This window comes from Pelobates fuscus, chromosome 8, assembly GCF_036172605.1.
Source record: "Pelobates fuscus isolate aPelFus1 chromosome 8, aPelFus1.pri, whole genome shotgun sequence".
Taxonomy (NCBI): Eukaryota; Metazoa; Chordata; class Amphibia; order Anura; family Pelobatidae; genus Pelobates; species Pelobates fuscus.
Window position 1 is genome coordinate 32,621,716 of NC_086324.1, and position 23,991 is coordinate 32,645,706.

General features: G+C 37.4%; 1 protein-coding gene across 8 annotated transcripts in view; it reads right to left on the reverse strand.

Annotated features, from left to right (window-relative positions):
• The window catches only part of RBMS1 (RNA binding motif single stranded interacting protein 1), a 286,395-nt gene that overhangs the window by 4,838 nt on the left and 257,566 nt on the right, over positions 1 to 23,991 (reverse strand). For 4 of the 8 annotated variants that reach the window (XM_063429660.1, XM_063429661.1, XM_063429666.1 and 1 more), the window contains exons 5-12: positions 19,271 to 19,428; positions 17,835 to 17,914; positions 11,925 to 12,040; positions 10,411 to 10,469; positions 10,212 to 10,305; positions 8,033 to 8,083; positions 5,212 to 5,322; positions 217 to 297 (exon numbers count right to left, since the gene is read on the reverse strand). In XM_063429660.1, coding sequence (XP_063285730.1) covers positions 217 to 297; positions 5,212 to 5,322; positions 8,033 to 8,083; positions 10,212 to 10,305; positions 10,411 to 10,469; positions 11,925 to 12,040; positions 17,835 to 17,914; positions 19,271 to 19,428 — 750 coding nt within the window. The remainder of the gene's footprint in view (positions 1 to 216; positions 298 to 5,211; positions 5,323 to 8,032; positions 8,084 to 10,211; positions 10,306 to 10,410; positions 10,470 to 11,924; positions 12,041 to 17,834; positions 17,915 to 19,270; positions 19,429 to 23,991) is intronic. The other 4 variants (XM_063429664.1, XM_063429667.1, XM_063429665.1 and 1 more) reach the window with 3 other exon arrangements.

The following is a 23,991-nucleotide window of genomic DNA, read 5'->3' on the forward strand; positions in this document are numbered from 1 at the left end:
GATTTAAAACCAAACGGTGTATTCAGAACAAAAAGCCTTCTACTGGAACCAAAGATATAAAAAAAAAAACAGACAATCATAACTGTATAGCCTCCCCCTGCACTGGTAGGATCTGACTTCCAGAGACTGCCTTCTCCTTCCCAAACAGGTCATTTCTCTGTGATGCCCAAGGCAAACCTGTGTACCTCACGGTATATTAAAGTAAAGCATACTAACCTCCACAGAAACAGCAGCTGTCTGAACGTGTGTGTATTGGGGTATGTAAGCTCCTTGCATAGCTGTTGTGGCTGGCATATACTGCAAGAGAAGACATGCATTTATTAACCACAAAGAAACATGCTGCAAATTATAAGTGGAAACAATGGCACTGGTTGCTGCTAACAGACTGCCAGATTAATTTATTTTTAAAAGTAAATTTAAGTTTAAAAAAAAGAAAGTTGATGTGTTCTTTATACATGGCATATATTAATGTTATTGTCCTGATGAAAGTTTTTAAGGGAACTGAAATGTCTACTAAAACTGTTTTTTTATGGAATAAAAACTGAAATAAATTGTATTTCTGATTTTTAAGAACCAGTGTACAGGTATGGATTAAAATCTTTGTACAATTTGTGTTTTAGAGCACCGGGCATATGCTCATTTCTTGGAATTGTGTATAGTATATATTATATATATATATATATATATATATATATATATATATATATATATATATATATTCACAAATAAAAAACAAACAAACACAAACACTCTCAGTTTGCACTGTGGGCCTTACAGCATCTATAGTCCTGTTGTCAACCTTTTATACAAAGCAAACATAATAGAGCTGAATTCAAGTCATGGCCAGTGACAAGGAAGGAACAGCAAGGAGAATGAGGCAGCAGAAGGACCTCTCGTCACTATAAGATATATTGTTTCTTGCACATTAAACACAATTTAAAAAAAAAAATAAAAAAAAAACATTATCTACTTATTGAAACAATTTCAACTTCAAGCAACATGTGCAGAGGCCTTGCCATAATTTTTTATTATAAAGATTTGGAGAAAGCGACTCAAAGACCATGTTACTACTGTAGTAAAGATCTATTCTACCTCTGACCGGCTATGACATCCTCACTACCTGCGCTTTATAAAACCCTGTTTACGTGCCAGCAGGGATCTGTAAAACTGCCTAAAGTACACAATTAGAAACAAATTGTGGGGATGGTGTGAAAAATGTAATTTAACAAAACTGGAAACAACATCATGTGGTGCACTAGTTATAATAGAACGAACGCCAAACCTAATTCGGTGTATGTTTCAATGAATTATGCTTGGAACACACTAGGTTATTACATGAGGTTACAAACACACAGGTTTTAGAATCAAGCATTGCATACCAAGACGGCTCAGAACTACCTGCCAATAAGATCTATAGATTGAGAGACCATGAATGATTCTGTGCCAACTTGCTTAGTATAATCAGTTGTCAAAATAGGCTTGGTGTTAACTAAATTTCAATTGTACCTCTGGGTCAATGAACAAATATCTAGGTGCAGTATCATTTGAACTGTTCACCACTCCTCAATGATTGTATCACTATCTAGTAGCTAAACCTTTTAGCTACAGACATGCTTACCAACGCACTCGTTTTTATCAATTAATCTAGAACAAATTAATAAAAAATAAGAATAAAAATCAGGGCAAATCCCCATTGTATGAATTGCACATTAAAGTTTGTTCTCTCAGTCTGTCCTTAACACCCTCACTACCAGGCACTTTTGTTGGGGCAGGGATATAAAAAAAAAAAAAAAAAAAACGAACACACACCTTGTCATAAGATTTATTTGAACCGTAGGATGGATCATAGATCATACATAAATGTATGATACAAACAGTATTTCGTGAATTGATTACCATTCAAACTTAAAAATAAAAATTTAGTAATTTCCACAAATGTCATTTTTTTAAATTTACTTTTACAACCTTTATAGAAATATTGGGGGGGGATGACTGGGAAAAAAATTGCAGTATACAGCACCCGACTTCTAAAAAACAATACACACATATAATAAGAAAATAACTATATTTATTTGCTTTGGACAGGTCTGCTGAATATGAGAATGATTATATTTTCTTTTAATATAAAATAAAATAAATGCTGTACAAATTGTGACAAAAAGGGACCCTTTATTCGAAAAATTGCTTTTTTCCCCCCAGGACTATCGATTCCGTTCTATCCATCCTTCTTTGCTAGTGAAAAAATTAAGTGTCATGTTTACTAGATCCCAGCACCGGAACTCCTCTGCTGCAGCCACCCGCCCTACCTTCAAAGACATCAGCATGCCTTCGGACACCTCCTGTGACCTGCTCCAATCGAATGCTTCTCATAGCAAAGCAAAGGATTGATAATAGGCTAGCAGGGCCAATTGCCATGCTCCTCCAATTAAATGCGATCGGCAGAATTTAATTTCAGGACAGAGTTTCACTTTGTTCTGGAGGAGGAAGCACCTTTTGTGAAGGTCAGGAAAACAAACCCTGGAGGCAGATATAATCGATGCAGTTTCCACTAAACTTCTATGTTTAACATGGAAGGGTTAACATTACAGACCTACTGCATCCAGACCACTGCTCATCAAGATCAAGTTGCCTAGGTGACTTTAATGGAACTTTAACCTTAAATTCCCATGCATGATCGGAATCCAGCCATTTACTTTTAATTCCATCTCCCACAGTGACTGAGCATGCATGAATACAACCATAACTGTCATATAAACAACATGGACAGACCTGAATTGCAAAAGAGGTCACTAATGCTATTTGCAAATCATTGCAGTTATTATAGCAACTGTAACAGTGCCGTCTCTTGCACAGGTTAATATGGTGCCTGGAGATCTATGACTTCGAAGACAAACTCAGTGTGATGACACAGCGGCAAGAGTAAGTCTGCCTATGAAATGCCTATTGTGCATTAAATTCTGCTGAAGGCTGAATTCTATATTCAAATGAGTGCATATAAGTATACTGTGCACTCTACAGCAGTTCTAACGACAGAGACCCTTAAAGGCTGCCATCAAGAATGAAAGTATGTTTTATAAATTATTGCCAGCGACTGGAACGAAGGTTAAGCTTTAATTTTAACGTACCCAAGTATAAAACAAAGTATAAAAAAAGATGCTGGATTTGTGAAGTGTTGGAAATCATACTATTGCGTTCTCAGCCTTTCTGAATAAAATACACTTTGTCCATGCGATGGGAAGACATGACAGCCAGGTTTGCACAAATCTGCCGACCTTGCCAGACCTTCTGTGCCTCTGCATCCACATCCTAGTAACCCAAGAATCTAGCTAGAGAAAGGGTCTCGCCCCTTCTTGGACACAGCCGGTGAGTCCTCTAAATAACGTTTTGCTTTTCTTACGTTTACTTCTTCACGCTATAATGCTCGGAACACAATAAGCTTTAATGTTCAGGGTTTTTTTTCCTCTGACCGCCCATTTTCCCAATGCTGGTTTGAGAACACATGCTTAAAGGGGTACTCCAACCACCATAACTACTATAGCCAGTTGTAATGGTTATGATGGTAGAAGAACCCTAGTGCAGTTTCTTGGTAAAAAGGGCAAAATATTTTGCAATTACTGGTCCTGACAGGTCTCTGATGTAGGCAGGTTAAGAAATCCAGGTTCTGCAGTACCAGGTGCCGATACATTCACTCATTCATAGTCTGAAAGAGTCAGCTGACTGCTTTCAGTTGGGGTCTGTGCATCAGAAATTGCCCAAAATAGATATTACCCAGCCTAAAACTCTTGCTCTGGACTGCCTGGTGATGCCCCATGACACTACCGAAAGTGGAATTACACCCCCGTCAGCTAAGTGGCCAAACCTTTGTATGAGCATAATTTCAACGTAAAACTCTGCACATACTAACTCCAGGCACCATAACCACTTCAAATCACTGAAGTATTCATGATGTTTGGAGTAACCCTTTAACAACTTGTCAAGAAAGAGACAAGGGAGTACATTTGGCTAGTTATACTCCGCCAGGGTAAACACAAGGGAAATATTTTCCCTATGATATCAGTGGGGAACAGTTTTAATTATAAATGGCAACCATCTCCCCATAAGAAAACCAGCACCACAAAGTATATTTCACCCCCTTGCTAGACTCTTCCCAGCGGTTTAGAGTTATCTGGGTCTAGTGGCGTGGGTTTCTTTGCTTTCAGACAGACTCTGTAAGTAGAAACATTTTCCAAATAAGGGACCAGACACTCCGACAACAATGAGCAGAGATCAGTAACTGGTTCTATGAGAGTGACACTTACTGGAAACAATTGAAAAGACATTTAGCTAAATTGATCCATTACACAGGATATACCCGCTAGAGCTTTTTCAAGCTAAATGGCTTTGACTGATCCGTATACATTTCAGGTCAGGATTTAATGACATACTTGTATTCTTATTGTCTAGTGAAACCGCTAATTTAGTGTTGTTGTGAGCTATATTTCAATTTTTCTGCCAGTCAAATAAGTGATAACCTTGTGCTTTTGTTAAAAATCCTATAGCAAAGATGGACTACTATGCTCCAAAGACTAGATCATCGAAATGGGCAAAATACTGGTTGGACTGCGTATTTTACAAACAGTCTTAAAAAGTAATATGATCGGCAACCTGAAACAAATGATTTAAAATTATTGCCCCAAATAATATTAAAATGCCATAAAAAGCCCTGTCACAAAAAAACCCACAAAACAAAACCATACTAAACCCATCCCCCCACCCCCACCCCCCCAAAAAAATAAAAATTTATATATATATATATATATATATATATATATATAATATATATTTATTATTTTTTAAAAATATTATTAAATGATGGATCTAGAAATATAGTCCTATTGAGTCAAACCCTCCAGGATTGGACAGAATACCCTTTTCTATCATGACAGTTTGTTTCACTGGTAATGTAGAGGTTAAGTCAGAATGTGCATTGCGGCAGGGGAGTCTTGTGAGATGGCTTATTACTTGCTTCTGTCTTATGATTTATTACAGTGAAAGTTGGGAGAGAGAAGAAAAAAAATAAAAATAAAATCAGACTGCAGAGAATACTGCTAGATAGTGTGTGTGTGTGTGTGTGTGTGTGTGTGTGTGTGTGTATATATACACACACACACACACACACACACACACACACACATACACTTTGCCAATTGGTTGCAAGAGGATATCACCTACCGTTCCACTGCTGCTTAACGACAGATGACTCATTTGCTGCGTCATGGGGCTTATCATGGATGCCGGCTGTAGGGACATAGTGTGGTCCATGGAAGGAGTTAGAACAGTGCCCTTAAGTAAAATATAGAGAAGGTAGGTAACTGGCAAAGGCAGGTACATCAAAAATCACATTTCAGTTCTCAAATACACATTGAAAGCAAAACATCTAGGTTTGCAGTAACACAGACATAACAGACACATTTACGGTTGTGGATCCTTCATTAGCATACAGACAAACCGTGTCAAAACAGAAATGTCTATTTTTAAGTCACATTTTTTTTTTTTGCAGGGTTTGTCAAATAAAACATTTATGGGCCCATTCAGTAACAGCTAACATGTGACAATCTGAGAACGGAGCCTGGGGCACTCTCTGTACTCTGTCTTTCCTCCAAAAAGAAAACGGATGTGTCACGTTCTGTGGTTGGCTGTTAGATGCAGGATGACAAATGAAGATTACTGGTAAGACTAATGGGTGGTGTATCTCGTTATATAGAAGAGAATTCAATCTATAGTGAATACATAACATACATCACAGTCAGCAGCTGTACAATGCAGCTTATTGTAGGTGGGTAAAGCATTCTATTTATTTATTTTAACTTGAGGGGGATTACCCTCCTAATTGGCAGAGGAATTAAAGACATTTTGGTGGCCTCTTCAGTACCCAAAGGACCCTTTGAACGCATAGCTCTGCTAAACTGGTATAACCGTTGTGAAAACAATACAGAAAATGGGGGGAAAAAAAGGAATCAAATCGACAATTTTTTTGCTTTCAATAAAATAACTAAACAGATTTCAGCTGGGCTGGTGTGTAGAACTACAAGACTAAACTAAGTTGTTGTTCCCAGGAAATATTGTAGCCAACATTAATGGTCAGAGAGGACACAATGTTAGGATATCATGGAGGGCGTGCATGCAGCAATCCTGAAAATTGCAATCAGAGAGAAGAAAAATAACTTGGAGGAAGATTGCAAAGCCGGAAGAGAGATAAACAAAGCTCTGTGAATGAACACCGCTGGCAATGCTATGTATAATCAGAACTGAGATGGGAAAAGTATGCCAGAAAAACAAAATGAAGAGATAATTACAAAAAGGTGAGAAGGAAAAAACAAAACCAGTAACGGGGTCTAGCAATCCTGGAACGGGTTAGTTCTTCTTCATAACAGGCAAAGGCAATGAATGCAATTAGTTGCAAATGGAAAAGAAAGATGTAAACGGCCCGAGATTGGGCATTTTATTACAACGTAAACGGCCCGAGACTGGGCATGTTATTACAACGTAAACGGCCCGAGACTGGGCATGTTGTTATAACGTAAACTGCCCGAGACTGGGCATGTTGTTATAACGTTAACTGCCCGAGACTGGGCATTTTATTATAACGTAAACTGCCCGAGACTGGGCATGATGTTATAACGTAAACTCCGAGACTGGGCATTTATTATATCATTACAGGGAAGGTTTGGCAAGGACTAGACAACTTCTGGGTTGATTGCTATCCACACGTACAGAGTCTGAGCACCCAATTGAAGTGCATTATTTGGGCTTAACCCCTTTTTTCTTTTCAGAGCTAGATCCCGATCCCTAAATTTGAATTACCATATTGCAAACTTCCAGCCTTGAAGACTAAGGCCCAACCATAAACCCTAAAAACCCCTAACTCCAATAGTATAGTTAATCAGTACTTTCATATTATATTCCCAGCAGCCACAAAGTTACTTTATTTGTGTTTTAATCCATGCCAGTATACAATGGAAGTGGGATCCATATCACTGAGGCACACAGCAGAGTTGAGCAATCACCACAAAAATATTATAGGTTTCCATGGTGATTGCGACACAATTGTGCTTTATAAATGGCCTCCACAGAATGACAAGAGCGAAGACATGTAGGAAATAATTACTCAGCGCAGAGCAGCAGATGGCTACAGGGACCTTTTGCCCCACGACTCAATTGGACCACACAATCAATCAATCAGTGACAGAAAAACAAGAAAACCTTAACACATTCTGGCACACAAAATCTCACAAGCATGTTATAGTTATAACACAAAGCGTTACTGCAAAGAGGAAAAGTAAATAAAATCAAAAAAAAAAAATCAAAGCAATAGCTTGCAGACATTACGAAATACAGCTGTTCATTTTAAAGCAAAAAACGCTACCAATAAATATACAGAATAGGTCTAGGAGATTCTAAAATTATATTCTTTATTTTTGTTGTGCATATAGGTACAACGGTGCTTGAAACAGCAGTCTCAAGCTCAAACTTTAGAGGTATAATAAAACATGCGTATGGCACGGGTATACTTTGCACATTTTAGTAAGTTGATGATGTAGATACTTATCAGTGTAGCATGAGTGAGTGTATATTGAGCCCTCGAGATACTCACACAACCATCTAGTTTTTCCAACTACAATGCCTCACCATCTGACGGAACAAGCAGCACACTCTAATGGATTTGTTTCCTTTTAAAGCTGGTTTGTGAATTTTGAACACCAAGTCCTCCATTAATAAGCTTGTTAAATAATTTAATACTTTTAGACAAAACGTTCAGAATTATTTCTCTGCAGACGTCCCGATTAAAGTCTGGGAATTTTTGTAGATAAAGAATTTGGAAAGTCTAAAAGTATGGAATTGTTTGAAAAACGTATGAATGTAAAGCCTAAATGAGTTATGCCAACAAATATGCTTCTTTTTTCTCGATCTTTAAAATAGGAGATAGAAAAAAAAAAAATTGTGTAGTTACGGATGTGAGGCCTACACGCACAAATTGAACAGAAATACTTACGGCATGTTGCATTATGTAAGGCTGCGGCTGCATCCAAGAGGGACTTTGCACCTAGAAAAAAGAAAATTGAGGTAAGATGCTACATTGTTTTTTTTTGTTTTTCTTTTTTTAAATAAATTATTTGTGAGTAAAAAGTCAATTTGATCTGTCCACAGGGCTGAAGATAAGTGCCAGATGGACCACCTAGTGTAAAAAAAAAAATATCTCAAATAGATTTCTGCCATTTGTCCTTTGGTTTCCCCCAAAACAGGCCATCAGAGTACAAGCCTAAAATAGCAGGACAGGGGGGGTTCCAAAAATATTTTAGCTGCAAAAAACAAACAAACAAAAAAAAAACCACAGGAACAAAGAAATCAAAATTACAAGACTATTCGTTTCACGAGAAGTTCACAGATCACCAGTTTTCCTTCCAAATTAACATTTTACTAGAAAACCGAACAAGCCACAGAATGATCCGACTTTACATCCAATATATACAAAAAGCCTGCTCGAGTCTCAGATTAAAATCATCAATTATAGGCAGACCCTGACCACAGGAATGTATTCCCATAAGTAACATGGTTTAGAATATCAAGATTCACAAACATTGAGAGATACGTTCATACAGCGATTTGCCTTTATGTAACACAGCTCCTTTCTGAGTCAGCCTTGTATAAACAATTCTCTGCTTTTCTAAATGGTGATTACAGCTTTATCCATGTAAGACACAAAACTAAATAAATTACTTATAAACCAGAATTTGGCAGACAGTGTATGTCTTAGTTTGGCTTAGAACTAGAATTCTCAAAAATTCTTATGTCACAAGTCAGTTCTTTTTTTTATTGTAAAATGTTTTTTGTGTTTTGACCCATTAGTCTCGTAAAGTTCTTTGGTAGAAAATAAATGTCCATGAATCTAATAAAGCTACCCCTCTCCCCACCCACATTAACCAGTTGACGCATGATGCAGTGGTTTACTATACCATTTCAGCTGGGACAAAATATTACAGTAGTCAAAACAAAACCAGACGTACAATCATCCATTGCATGTGATGTATAAACTCTTGTCATTTCAGCAGCACCTTGTGAATATATACTTTTTTTGGGTGAATAGCAGTTTTGTACCAAGCTTTTGGGTTTAACATGCTTCTCCTACATGGACGTGTTAGGACCACATTGCAGGAGAATTGCGTTGGAAAGTTCTTTGCTTTGCATGCATGGTGTGAACTAATTCCCTTGTGTATTTAAATACATGTCAGTAATTCGAAGACCTATCCATGCTCTGCCCATGAGCTCAATAAATATTTATTTTCCCAGAAGGGGGCTATCGATGCAGAATCAGCTGGGTGGAAGACCTGTGACTTACAACACTGCACTCTGACGATTAGCTTTCTTTGGTCTCAAGATGTGGCAGTCCCAACCAATGGCCTCTTTTAAAAAGCGACGTAAACCATATTCTAAGGAATTTGCAGTGTTACTCACACATTCCCTATGATAACTGGGTTCACAAAAGCGGATCCTATTTGCATCCATTGCATGCCTAATTAATAAACAAAGAAGCAAAGAATGTGACAGCAGATAAGGACCATTCGGCCCATCTAGTCTGCCCAATATTCTAAATACTTTTATTAGTCCCTGGCTTTATCTTCTAGCTAGGAAAGCCTTATGCATATCCCATGCATGCTTAAACTCCTTCACTGTGTTAACCTCTACCACCACTTCAGCTGGAAGGCTATTCCATGCATCCACTACCCTCTCAGTAAAGTAATACTTCCAGATAATTAAAGACTATGTCCTCTTGTTGTGGTAGTTTTTCTTCTTTTAAATATGGTCTCCTCCTTTACTGTGTTGATTCCCTTTATGTATTTAAATGTTTCTATCATTTCCCCCCGTCTCGTCTTTCCTTCAATCTATACATATTGAGAAGGGAGCATGCATCAAAAATAACAAAGCCAGGAATTTAATGCATTCAAGTATCACCTAAAATCTGGACATCAATCAAAATAGTCGCTCTGGTGGATGCATCAATAAATTAAAAATTAAAAATAAAAAGACGTTAAAAACCCTCTTTGACGCTTTTACAATATTCTTATTGGACCGAACTGAAGTAATTCTTAAATTCTGGACCATTGGATGAAAGGCAACTACTTCTAAGGGATATCTGCATGAATCTATGTAAATTCTAAATGGTGGATACTAACCTGGTACGTGGAGACAGGTGAGGCAATGTAGGGTGTAATTGACGTTTGTGTTATCATTCGGTTTGTCGCAATGCTGTATGGCGAAGGGTAAAACCTAAACCAGGAACAAACCAAAAGGTTTCAGATTACAGTTGGGGGGGGAAAAAAAGGCCAAAAACAAAATGATTTCAAAATAAAGAATGAGAGCTGAGAAAATCACCTTCTGACATACCCATTTTGAATAGCAGCAGTGGGGTCGTAAGTAAGTGTCATTCCGGCCTGTGAGAAAGCAGAAAAGGAAATTAGTAGGCCACCCATTTAATCTCCAGGAACAAAATATTGCCACATAATCAGTCACTCGTTTTTTAATGATGGTTGTAAACACAGTGTAGAGGTCTCACCAGAAAAATAAGAACTAAACGATGCGACAACAGAATTGTACAAAACTGCGTCGGTAAAGCAAAGATTCTTTGGGCCAATAAGAAGCATGTTCATGAGTCAAAGTATCACTCCCACGTTTGAAGGTTACTACAACAGTTCTATTGCGGAGGCTGCATCTAGAAACTGGGTCTCTGTGATTCCATGTCGTGTTGGCTCCCTCTCACTTCTATTGAACGTGTGGTCTACCATAATAAACTAGCAGATCTGAAGGTTAATACCATCCATCATATTAGCAGCATGTCACTTTAAGGCCTGCATGAGGTTATTGAAAATGTGCTTTTACTGCTTCAGTGCGTGGTAAATCAGGATGGACAAAATAGTGAACAGCTCTTTTCGTAATCCCAGGCCCCTCAAGCATCATTTGTTTTAAAGGCAGAGAGACTCAACTGTGCCAATTTAATATGAGATCCAGTTTCAACAGACAGCATTTAATGGAGCTGAAGTATAGACTATCAGGTTTTAAAAATGCACTCCTTGCCATCTACTTAAACACATATGGACTGAATATCTCCAAGGACTATGGCGCCAAAATGACTGACATATGTATGCATAAAGGTTGGAGTGATCTGAATCTATCCACAACTTGCTTCCCATATCTACTTTTCTATCGATATTCAATGGCACATTTTCACGTTTCTGTATTTTCGCAATTTTGTGAGCTTCTAATATAATTTAGAAATAGATCCCAACTTTATACTAAATATATATCCATTAATAATACTTAAGTGAAATAGCATTTGCCAAACAAATCAATATATACACATGCACAGTCATGTTACTGAGAGATTGTAAAGGAAATACACACAATTTGGCAACATGCCAATTTAAATTCTGCTGTTTGGCTTTAGATTAAAAAAAAAAACAAAAAAAAACATGCAAATAACTTTTAGTTAGAACTAATCACGATCACTAGTCAACAGGCTTACAGATTATGTAATTTGTTGGACATTGGAAAGACTTGATCCATACTCCGGCTATGATAATATTTATAACTCCATCATTAAATAAACTGTAACGGACGTAAAATCTTGCAACTAAGTCAAATCTTCATAGAAGTGGTGTATGGTACTCCAGCTCTTAACAGCCGATTCTACTAAAATCAAAATATCTTAATGGGTTTCCAGCGTGAACGCTGAAGATAATCACTTCTACAAACAGCTGGAACCGAACGACATGAATCTGTACGCAATACACACCCACCCAAAGACCGCGCCAAGCCAAAAACTGTGTGAGTCATGTTTTTAGCTACTCATTATTCACACACCCACTCATAAATTTTATGGAAAGACTTACAAGTCTCACCTCGCCCTCTCTAGGCCAGGCTCTTCCATTTTGGACGTATTTGTTCTGATTTTGTCTCTTCTTTTGTCCTCCGTCAGCAAACTTGCACAACAAGGGTTCTGTAGGTGCTGGGGATAAACCACAATATATTCAATTGGCATATTATCACACAAGTTAATGAGCTTCCCTCTCATTCCCTCCAAAAAAAAAAAAAAAAAGACGGCACGCACTTGTCTAAAGAAGCCTCACATTGCAGGATTCTGAAGAACATCCAGTTTCTGGCAAAGAGAGAGTGGTAAGGCTCCGAATATGTTCCCAAATAAAAATATCATGGAGCCAATTCACAAGCCTTAAAATAAGGCCTTGAAGAAATCACACACAAAGAAAGCAGCTTTTAAAAGCCGCTTTGTTTATGTAGCATTTAATATTTAAAACCAGACAATTTAGGATTACAAATACAGGTATTTGAAAAAAGGATGCACCAAGCATCTAGGCAACATAATAAATACTGTGCCATATATAAATATAGTACCAGGAGGCTACAATGCACAATGTTTATGGTTCCCCTGCACAACTTTCTACAAAGGAACAAGAGCTTCGTCCGCAGTTACAGCTCCATTCGTAAAAGCAACAATCGCGCCAATATGGCCAGAAACGGCCGACACGTGACAACTGCTTTCTGCACTGATCAGGTAGCTGCAAACCCTTTAACCCCTTAAGGACCAAACTTCTGGAATAAAAGGGAATAATGACATCTCACACATGTCATTGTCCTTAAGGGGTTAAATTAACAGGAAATGAAGGAACCTCATAACTCTTCGTTTTTGTTTTTAATACATTTATATAAAATACATGAAATTTAAAAAAGTATAAAAATATTATACCTGCTAGTAATTGTTCTATACTTAGACGTTAATATTTATTTTGACAGAACAAAATAAAATTGTTAAACTGTTTTACTCTTTTTGCAGGACTCGGTATGTAGGTAAATTCAAGAAAGAACTTTTAAATCCCATACAAAGGATGCAGGCAGACAATACAGGATTATTCTTAACAAAAAGTAAACTGCTATTATGACGACGGCTATTGTGTTGTGAACGGTGAGTAAAATAGAGTTTACGTAAAAAATGAAATTTATTCTTAATTGTTATGGTGAAAGCCCTGGGTGGTGTCCCTTTCTCAATTGAATTTGCTAATGATACAGCACAAATTAAATTGTTTGACAGTAAGCCAGGAAAGCAAAGACAATAAAATTATGCACTGATACAATACATATATTATGTATTATGGCAGTGATTTAGGCAATATTCCAAGCAGAAATATGTAGGGGATACCAATAACGCAAAATAACAGGAGGTTTCCATCCCTGTATACTGTGCGAATGAACAAATCCCTCAATCATTTTGGATCAACAGAGCATACTTCAATGAGCTCACATAAATCTGTCTATTTGTATCTAGGGTCAATGTATATGACAAGGATACAAGGAGATAAACTTACAAGGGAGGCCTGTCTGTATAAACCACCAAGGAAATTCTTGGCACATTCAATGTGTGTGACTCTGTACAAATGTACTAGTGCCAACAACCTTTGGAGTCACGCTTTGTTGAGATGTGAAGAGTACCCAGTTTTTTACACTGTCCAAGACTAAGCACTCTTCTCCGTTTTTAAGTATGAGCTTCAGGATTCCACACAGAATGTAATATTTAGTTGGCAGTGTGTTGGGTGCCAGGAAAGGCTCTGATTGTCCCTCACTGGTTTAAATGTCCTTTGCAAAAGACGAAACACACACATTCGTTTAGAGACTGGCTATTGCCTTTTAAGAAGGCAGCAACATGTCTAACAAAATAAGAAAAAGAAGGGGGGGGGGAGAGGGGAGGAGAAAAGACATCACTGATTAGTCTACAGATGAATTTGTCCGAAATCCTGCATTTCTTTCTGTGGCCAATTTAAACCTTCCATCCCATTTACTCATCCCTATTCTGCAGTCCCTTTTACCCAGTGTGCGTAGGATCTGCAGAGCAATCTCAAAATGAACTCAACATACCTGCTGTGTACAGAGAAAGCACCCAGCATCACAACAAAACTAATTATTCAATTTTATCGGCTCTTGGCTCAATCTCACTGGAGCAGCGGTGGCCTCAAGCAAGCTCATTTTCTAAACAAAAAGGCAGGTCGGAGAATGGCTGTAGCTTGTCTCAGACATAGTTTTCCAATTAGGCCGGTTGCTCAATATGATAGAAAGCCAGGAAACCTACTTAAGAAAACAATGTTAATGGTTCCAATCAGTTACTTGTATTATGAAGCAGGAGGAGGTAGCCAATATGTGCACTGCTGCTTGACTACTCTATAATAAGAGAATTTCATACCTTGTACCTAGTCTAAAAGTACCCCATCTTCTATAAATATTGGGATTCCAAGACCTGCAACAGGTAAGTTATACAATCTTACATATACTGTTTGCTGGCACAATTGTCACAATAAAAGCAGATAAAGCAATATACTTGCCCAACGTTTGCTACCAAATTTGTTCATTTGCATGGGTGGACATCGTCACAACTCTTAGAATGCTCTTGGCACAAACCCAGAACGTGAGGCATTCTGAAATGTATCTGCAAGCATCTCGACATGTGCACAGGCCTGGGACCATCACTGGCATATGAAGCTCTGGATTCACACACAGACCCTCCATAGACTGACCACACAAATGGTTTTCACTGACAAGTAAAGGGTTGAAGACAACAAGTAAAGGGTGCCCCAAACTACTAACTTTCCTAGGGTTTTGGGAGATCTTAATCCGGTCCTAGTAAGGAACACATTTTGATGTACTTAAACTCCTATTAAAGGATCATTATAGTGTCAGGAAAACAAACTTGTCCCCCCCACTCTCAGTGCCCCCTCCTGCTGGGCTGAAGGGGTTAAAACTTCTTCAGCTACTTACTTTAATCCAGCGCCGGGCTCCCTCGGCGCTGGTGACCTCTCCTCCCTCTCCGACGTCAGCTTCCGTGTAAAGCCAGAGACGCGCGCGCGCGCATTAGAAAAAAATATTTGTCAATGCTTTCCTATGGACATTCTGCACGCTGAATGCGATTTTCACATTCAGCGTGGCAGAAGCGCCTCTAGCGGCTGTCAGGAAGACAGCCACTAGAGACAGGATTAACCCTGCAATGTAAACATACCGTTTCTCTGAAACTGCTATGTTTACATCTGAAGGGTTAAAACCTGAGGGACGTTGCACCCAGACCACTTCATTGAGCTTAAGTGGTCTGGGTGACTCTAGTGGTCCTTTAAAGCTTTGCTTCTATTGTACAAAATCCACAATATACAATGGTCCTGCTCTGCGTGGTGTGCAGTGCTTTCACTAACCTTTGCTACGACCATCACCATATTGAAAACTGTACCTGCTACAATCTGAGGTTCACAAGTATTCACAAACAATTCTAAGCTACTGCAAGCAGGAATGTAAAACCTTTAAAATCCCACCTTGTACATTGTGCAGCGCTTCAGAAAATAGTGATACATGCCTAATCAGTGACATGGCTCAGTTGAGAAACCAGCCCCAGATTCTGCTTGAACCTCATGAGTCAAGGTTCTATTCCCAGCAGCGTTATCGCAGCCTTTAACTGTGCATTCGGTCAATTCTTTGAACATCAACAGCTTTTGACTGTAGTTTTCCCAGTCTATATTCTGGGAGGCTCAAATCTATGTTGTCCAATATATTTATAGCTCAAGCATTTCCAGACACTAATAACTTTGTAACTCAAAGTCATGGGCCTCCAAGGGAACGGTTATACCAATAAAAATAAGTTCCAAACAAAAGATCAAATGATAAATCACTAGGGAAATTTAAAATGATTATATCATCTTCTATTAACCACAGGGGCAGAGTTTCATTCATCCTCTCTCGAATATAGACTGTAACTGTAATTTCATAATCCTTTTACCACCCAACACACCTTTATCTACTCACACACAGCTTATGAGGCGTGTCGGGCTTTTGCACAAGACACTTCAACAACTTTATCTGCATGACTAGGTAACGCCAGCGGTGACTAGATCAGGTTAGATCAGTGATACAGCAAAGGTTTTATCCCACTGCAGAGGAACACCGCTCGTAAATCTCCACGCACATGCCATAATTACTGCTTTTCAGTTAAGGAGTTGTGCCTATTGATATATCTGCAGTGAATCACATAATTACATTCATTTCTGAATCACTCGTCCTGGTGATTCATAGGGCTCTGGAGTACTTGTTACAAACGGCATAGTGAGTGAAAACTGAATGGACACATTACGTGTTGTATGATCGCAATGTAATTCTTGAGTAAAGAGGTTCTGCGCAATATAAAGTAATTTACTACTTGGAAGAAAGTTAAAAAATAAATAAAATTAAAAAGTGCACTTTAAGCACCATAAACTGTAACGGTGCTATTCAATGTTCTGCTTAAAATGAACTCCCCCTTGCTAATATGGAAGTTTTAACCAGTGTGTGAATTGTTGGAAAACAAAGTGAATTCATTGTGAATTTGAAATGTTAGGTCAAATTAGCCAAAATGAAAATAGCTGACTGGGAGAATTATTCTAATTCAGGTACGTAGCCTAAAATATTTTAAAAGTTGTTGGAATTCCAAATAATTTACACTTTTGAAGATAACCCAGAAATAAACTAACAGCCCATCTTTAGAATAATGAAAGTAGTAGACTGAGCAGTTTTCACTTGTTAATGGTTATTTAATTAGGAATTAATTGGATGAAACAGGAAGATCTTTACTGCTCTCAAAAAAATAAAATAAAAAATAAAGACGCTTGGCATCCAGAGTTATTTTTAGTTCATAAGCGGATATACGGCTTAGAAAGCATTCGGATTATCGAGAGTTAATATTTAATAATATTATGTATCAGCAAAATAAATCAATCATTTATACTATTTCTATTTCAAACTCTACAACAATATAGCGATCAAAGAGTATAGCTTTAATTCAATGATTCAACACAAATACAATTAAACTAAAATGTATATCCTTTTTTCTTCTTTGTGTCAACTCACGGTGGTAAAGAGTATTTACTATAGATCAGCGGGTTATGTTTACTCATAGATCGGTCTTTTCGGAGATGGGAGACTTGCATACCAGTGAGAGTTTATGAACTCACTTGTCTTTAGATTAGTAAATAAAGAGTAATGTTAGCATTAGGCTTTTTTTTTTTCCAGGCACTGTAAATGTAAATTAGTTCACATTATCCTAGTGTTAGTTTGCCTTTCGTACCACTTATACACAAACTTGTTTTCCTGGGCTCTACACCACCCTTGGATTTCCTAAGAGTCTTGTTGGACCAGTTCAGTTTAACTGTACCCTTTCAGTTACACATATATTTAGACTTGTTTCATAACTCTACGTATATTTGAATGTATTTACTTTCACTTTGCTCGCTCTGACATTGCCAGTGTTAAGCTGCCCTAAGGGAGGTGACTTTTCCCTGTCGAATATTCTTTCTGCTCGGCAGAATTGTGGTGCCATAAAATGATACAGGAATCAAATCAGACCGATCGGCCCAAATTCGGACAAACTGCAGTTCAGACTGAAACGAATCTCCAAGTCTAGACGGAAGCATGTGTATGCACATGCATCAACTTGCATCCATTTTGGCAGAGGCAGTCAAGAACTGAGCTATGTATTTTTAATTTTATATATTTGAACATTTCCATAATAGAGAAAACGTAGCTTAGCACACCTTTTAATACTGGTGTAATTGGGACATTCTACGCATCAATTTAATGTAGTAGCAGTTATGCAATAATCGGTTTAAAAAGCACTGCACATCTTCAAAGCAGCTGTCTCGGGATAAGCCCCCTGTGGTCACCCTAGACACGTACAAAATAAATAGACTACATCATTTGAAATGTAGAAAAAGTTTAGAACATACCGGACACTCCAGGTAGTGTCTTAATGAATTTTCCATTAAAATGAGTAATCACGGCTTCACATTTCTCTGTAGATTCCATCCTGCAGATACAGAAAATGCAATATAAAAGATATGCTTGGCAACAGCTGTAGCTTAAAATTATTTCCTAATGTATCAAGGAACATCATTTAGAACAATGAATATTACAATGTATTCACAGTTGAAGAACTACATAAAATTACGCCGAGAGGTATAACATGTGCCTTTGGGTAATGATTCATATTTATCTCTCTGGGAATCAAAGAAGGTTACTTAAAATACATCAACAAAGCACAGTAATGGCTATCCCAAAAAATTCATGCCTGCTTTAAGCTCAAATTTTAATGTCAAAGTAGGAAATGAGAATATAGGTCTGTAGTCTGCATTCTGTCTGTAGTATCTCAAGAGAGTCTTGTAAGATCAAACTAGGATTCCACCTTTTTGAGATTGATAAAATGAACACCCCTGATTGGAGTAGTAATATTTAGGCCACTGTATACAACTGAAAATTGCAAAGTAAAAGGTACTGTTACAGGATCATATTAATCTACTATCGCAATCTTGGAGTGTTAAATACAGTTTCTTCACATTGTAAACTCTGACACACATCCCAAATCTTTGCTGTGTTTTTGCGATCCACAGCATAAAATGTGTGGGTACATGTGTAAGCTTGTTTGTGACACCTCGTGTCTGCATGCCTATATCTCATCAACTCATTGTATGCTTCGTTTACTTTTTGTACACCACTGTAGATTATGTTGGTGCTATAAAACTGGAGCAACAATTTGAAGATACAAAAAAAAAAAAAAGTAGAATAAGTGGATATTAAAATTCTTAAAGAAAAGGGTCTACAGCAGCAGCAATCCTTAAGGAATCCCAATTCCAATGATGCATGAAAGGGATGAGATAGCAAATGCAGAGCATTTTGGAGAGTACAGTAGGCAATCTCTCTCCAAGCTAAGTACTGCAAGCTTTGTGGATGGAGCCACTAGTCAAAACATCATCCCATGAATGTGTAGGAAAAAAAAAAAAAAAAAAAAAAAGATTTGATCATCTAAATATTTAAGAGAATTGGTTTTAGATGATAGACTGCAAACGGATATATAAAGGACAAAAGCAAAACTGGATATTTTATTCTGCCTAAACTTCCTATTTAGGTCTGTTTTTCACCATTTGAATTTCATTTGGCTGCAGTTCAGAGTAAAATGAAAACTCCCCAAATGTTTGTAATTAGGAAAGTACCTCTGCTTCCCAGTATCCCTATAGACTTATAGCTGTGACCTTTATGATTGGGATGGAATCCATTCTTCTAGGAAATATGCACAGGGATTGAAAGAACTTCAAACAGGGATTAAAACAGATTAAAAATGCATAAAGGATAGTGTATTCAAGACGAGATTTTAACATTAAAATCCTACCTTGCAAACCCAACACCACGGCTAGTGCCACTAGAATCACGCAGAATCCTTGTAGAGATAACTTGCCCAAAGGGTTTCAGCATGGCCTCCAATTCTTGCTCATCCATTGAGAGGGGCAAATTGGATATGTATAGGTTGGTTGGATCTTGCTCTTGTTGCTAAAAAAGCAAATGAAGAAAAGAATACATTTAGCATAAGAGCCATCTGTATATACACATACATACCACTTTCTCTCTCTATAGAGTATTTTTTAATGTTACATTCAACAATGGTTGAAAAACCACGAAGAACCGGTCTGTCTGTTTATATTGTTTAAAGACGGAGTTCTGTACAATCAGCCTATACACATTTTAAGCAGTTTGCTTTGAAATAATTTTCCTATAACATTTGTTACAGTCTGGAACATTTCACACAAAGGAAGCAAGGTCTATCAATCTTCTAATTAGATAATACAACAGATTTGAAAAACAAAAACAAAAACACCACTCATCTCTAAAGGTGCAACATGGTTTAAAGAGAAAACCCCAGGATCCAATACAAGACTCATACTGACAGGTCTCTGGTATGATCAGATCAATGTATTGCCATTTCTGGAGTCAATTCTCATAATCTGATCAAGATGTGAAATGAGTGTAGGTGACAGAATGTAAATTCACATGTGGTGTCCTCTACACTGAGGATATCTCAGAGTATTAATTTGTGCTTGTCAACTATTCCATACTTAAAGGGAAACTATCACGACCAGGATTCTTCACCGGATGTTAACTAATCCCTGTATTTAACCAATATGTATTTTGTGGTGTAAAAAATACAATTAAATGCAGACATTAGCAGTTCTTTATCCTGCAACTGGTAGCCCAGCTTATATAATCCACATATACAAATAAAATGGCAGTATTTGTACAAAATCTATAAATGAATGAAAAATAGATTTTAATGTTACAGATCACAAAATAAAATTAAAGTGGCACTCTCATGCTTTTTAATTATAGATATGGTCATCAATATCTGGCTACATGTTTTATTAGTTTTTTTTTTTTGTTTGTTTTTTAAACTATGTCACATTGTAAAGTAAATATAAATGAATCGAGGGCTATAACAAATAGCTTTTCCTTTGTGATAGCTCTACATCTGGCTGAGGTGAGCCATCAATCAAGATATATAAAGAGCGATGAAGTGGGAATTTTTTTTTAAAATTTTAATCCACGTTTGGCATAGGCAGTGGAAATTAACATTTTGACTGTGTCTTAGAATGAAGACTTATATGGTCAAGTACTTTACACCTTGGCAATAAAATTGCAACAGGATATATTTTGAAAATAAAACATGAAAAAAAGACAACCTCCCTTCAGTAGACTGCATACACCTAGATTTAAAGGAACACTAGTGTTCGGAAGAAACAACAACTGTACTCCTAAACTACAGTGTCCCTCTACTCCTGCATCTGCCTCCCCGCAAGTGAATAAACCATTTTTCCCCAGCTGATTCCAGCGCTAGGGTCTCTCTGCACTGGATTGGGTTCCTGCTCTTGTTACGGCATGCCGATCCTAATGAGCGTTCAGCGTCATGTGCACATTAGGCCTTCCCAATAGGAACGTATTAAAACAATGCTTCCCTAAGGGTATTTTAGAAAAGTAATCCGTCCTCATGCAAAGCATGAGGAAATCAAGCATAATTTCCCGTGTAAGTCGAGGAAGAGCCTTTAGAGGCTGTATTGGAGACAGCCTCTAGAGGCAGTCTTAACCCTGTAATGTAAATATTGCAGTTTCTCTAAAACTGCAATAATCACAATTACAGGGTGAAGGGAACAAGGAAACTGCATCCAGACCACTTCAATGAGATGAAAGTAGCATTTAAGATGCTAGCCACAATTTTCAAATCAGAGCAAGAAATTATAGAAAATAGAAACCAAATAAAAAAACAAAACAAAAACATTTTGCAGCTGTTTATTTTCTACACGAGCAGGAAATGTTTTGACTGGTAATGACATTAAACCTACTGTAGCAAAACAAAGAAAAAATAAATAAATAAAAGGAGTATCTAAATGTCAATTGTCGTACAAAAGGGCACTTTGTAAATAGAAACCTGGAAAACAATATGGTCTATTTTTATACTCAAGATTTTTGTAAAAAGTTTTTTTTTTGTTTTTGTTTTTTTAAAGATGCACAGTGCTAGAACAGAACACAATATTACAGATGACCGCCACAGGATTAAAAGAACCTCAACAATTTTCACACATTGCTATATTGCAGGTTGACAATAACTGGTAATGTGGAAATGTAATTGCCGCATTAACAGTGAATCAAGGACAGGGTAGACCTGAGTGCCAGAAAGAGACCCAGTGGGACAGTGTCCACAGACTACTAGGAACACAAGCACAACAGCTTGGCATAGTGGTTCGAATGTTTCTTTAAAAATTAGAAAGCTTCAACACTATTTCCTTCTGCCAGCACAATGGAATGGAATACTGGGAACCGATCAGTGATTGAATACAAGCAGGTCTGATTGGCAGTTGAAATCACAGACCCTTGGAAGCAGTTGATCATTTCTGTAACTTGTCTAAAAGGGTTTAATAGATCTTCCATTGCAAGTTGACCATCTCTGCAATAGGATGGGGACGGGAGTGGATTGGGGCACATGAGCAATAAAGAAATAAAGATAAATAGATTTAAAAAAAAAAAAGCACCTTTCAGATGTTCAAAAGTTTAAAATACCCTGGTTTGATGATAAATATGAATTTGTCAGGAATACCATCTTGGTAAAGAAAATGTCAAGTGGGGGCCCACTTCAGTGTGTGTCCTACATTGGTGAAGGTGAAATGTTAAATTGTACCGATTAAACCCTCTTTGTTTTGATGGTGTCTAAGTGTTTTAGTGAAAAATGTAAAGTTTGGGATCATATTTAAGACTACTATGCATGTGAGGCTGTACTATCCCACATGCATTGCATGGTAACGTGTGTTTTAAATATTCAAGCCACTAGCTGGCACCATCACATTTCAGATGAGAAGACCCACTATGTCAATGGAGGTATGTTTGAGTGAAGCATGAATCAGAGACTAAAGGGAAAATAGGAGCATAATACAGGCATATATATATAGCTGGATCTATATATCGCAATGTATATGACTAGGAGACAAAATATAGGTCAGTGAACAATGGAGGCTAATCTAAGTTTTCCTGCTGCTACATATCACACTGTAATCTGCCACAAGAATGTACATTAGGTTATGCCCTTATATTGGCAGTTTAAACACAAGTAGATTAACCGCAAATAAACTTATAGTTAAGTTGATTTTCTGCTGGTCTACACTAAGATTACAAATAAATAAATAAATCGTTATTTGAAAAGGGTTCGCTCTCATTTTAGGTCCTGGGTAAAACAAACACATGTGCAAAGGTGGGTTGATTTACTGGAACCGATCAGATTCTAAAAAAAAAAAAAAAAAAAAAAAAAAAAAACAATTTACAATTTGCTACACCAGATTAACCCTTCCGACTACGTGGTGGCACTTGGCATTACAGATTTAAAGAATGCTTTATTAGAACACAGTTTTTTATACGTTATGGTAACTGGCAAACAAAAATAACAGCACTATAGCATCTTGGATAAGAACAGTTATTTTTATTTTCTATGCATTCCTTGTAAAAAGGAAAGTTGAAATTAATTCAGAATTGATTAAACAGATTGATCTACAAATACAGCATCACTCAAACATTTTTGTTCTTTATATATCCAAAGCATTCTATTTATTTCCCATACATTACTTGCAGACACACTGGGAGAAGACAGATTCCTTTTAAATACCCATTCTTCTACTTAATGAACTAATTTCACTGCTGTTGCGGGAAGAAGAGTTTTCATGGGATCAAATATAGATATGTCCCTTCTCGCGCTCTCCGCTCTGCTGGTGACCACTTCCTGTGCGCTGCTCGCACCCTTACTGCTAACTCGCACTTGCAGGACGTCTCACGGGTGGCTCCCTTCCTTTGGAAGTATGTGTCCGCACTGGACAAGGGCACTCATGCAGAGAGGACTGCACATAGGCAATGAACGACACCTGATACATATGATGTATTCAGTAGAACACTGATGTCATAGGCAGCAGTAGTGTTATCTATAGGACCAGGATAGCTTTGTAAAGCTTGGCTATTAAATATTGATCCCTTTCCTTATTCAAAATGATTGCAAACAAAACGACAGAGGCATAAAAGCAAGAAAAATGTACATGATTTTTCTTTCATTACAGTAGGTTTTATAATGAAACGAAGAATGCAGATCCACCATACCACAATGGAACCAGTGTTTGCACATCAACAATAAACTGGTCCCTAACTAAAGTTGGCCTGTATGGACAAGTGACAGGAAGCAGGTGTTGTCTTAATGAAAAAACAAGTTCATTGAAGTCACAACATTTAACAGGCCTTTACCAGAATAGAGCCCCACAGATCGGCAGGGAAGAACGAAAAAACAAACAAAAACAAAAAAAAAAACCACAAAAAAATGCTGCCAGTAGAATTAACAGCACTTTTCACATTCAGTGACTCCAGCTAAATCCCGCATGAACTCAGATAAAAAAAAATGAAAAAAAAAAATGCAGAAGTTGACTATATCTAAAACGATTAGCCTACCCCTAAAAAAAATAAAGAAAAAAAAAATTATGTTTCAAGTAAACCATCCCCTCACCCCTGAATCATCACGAAAATGTGAGATCGTCATAA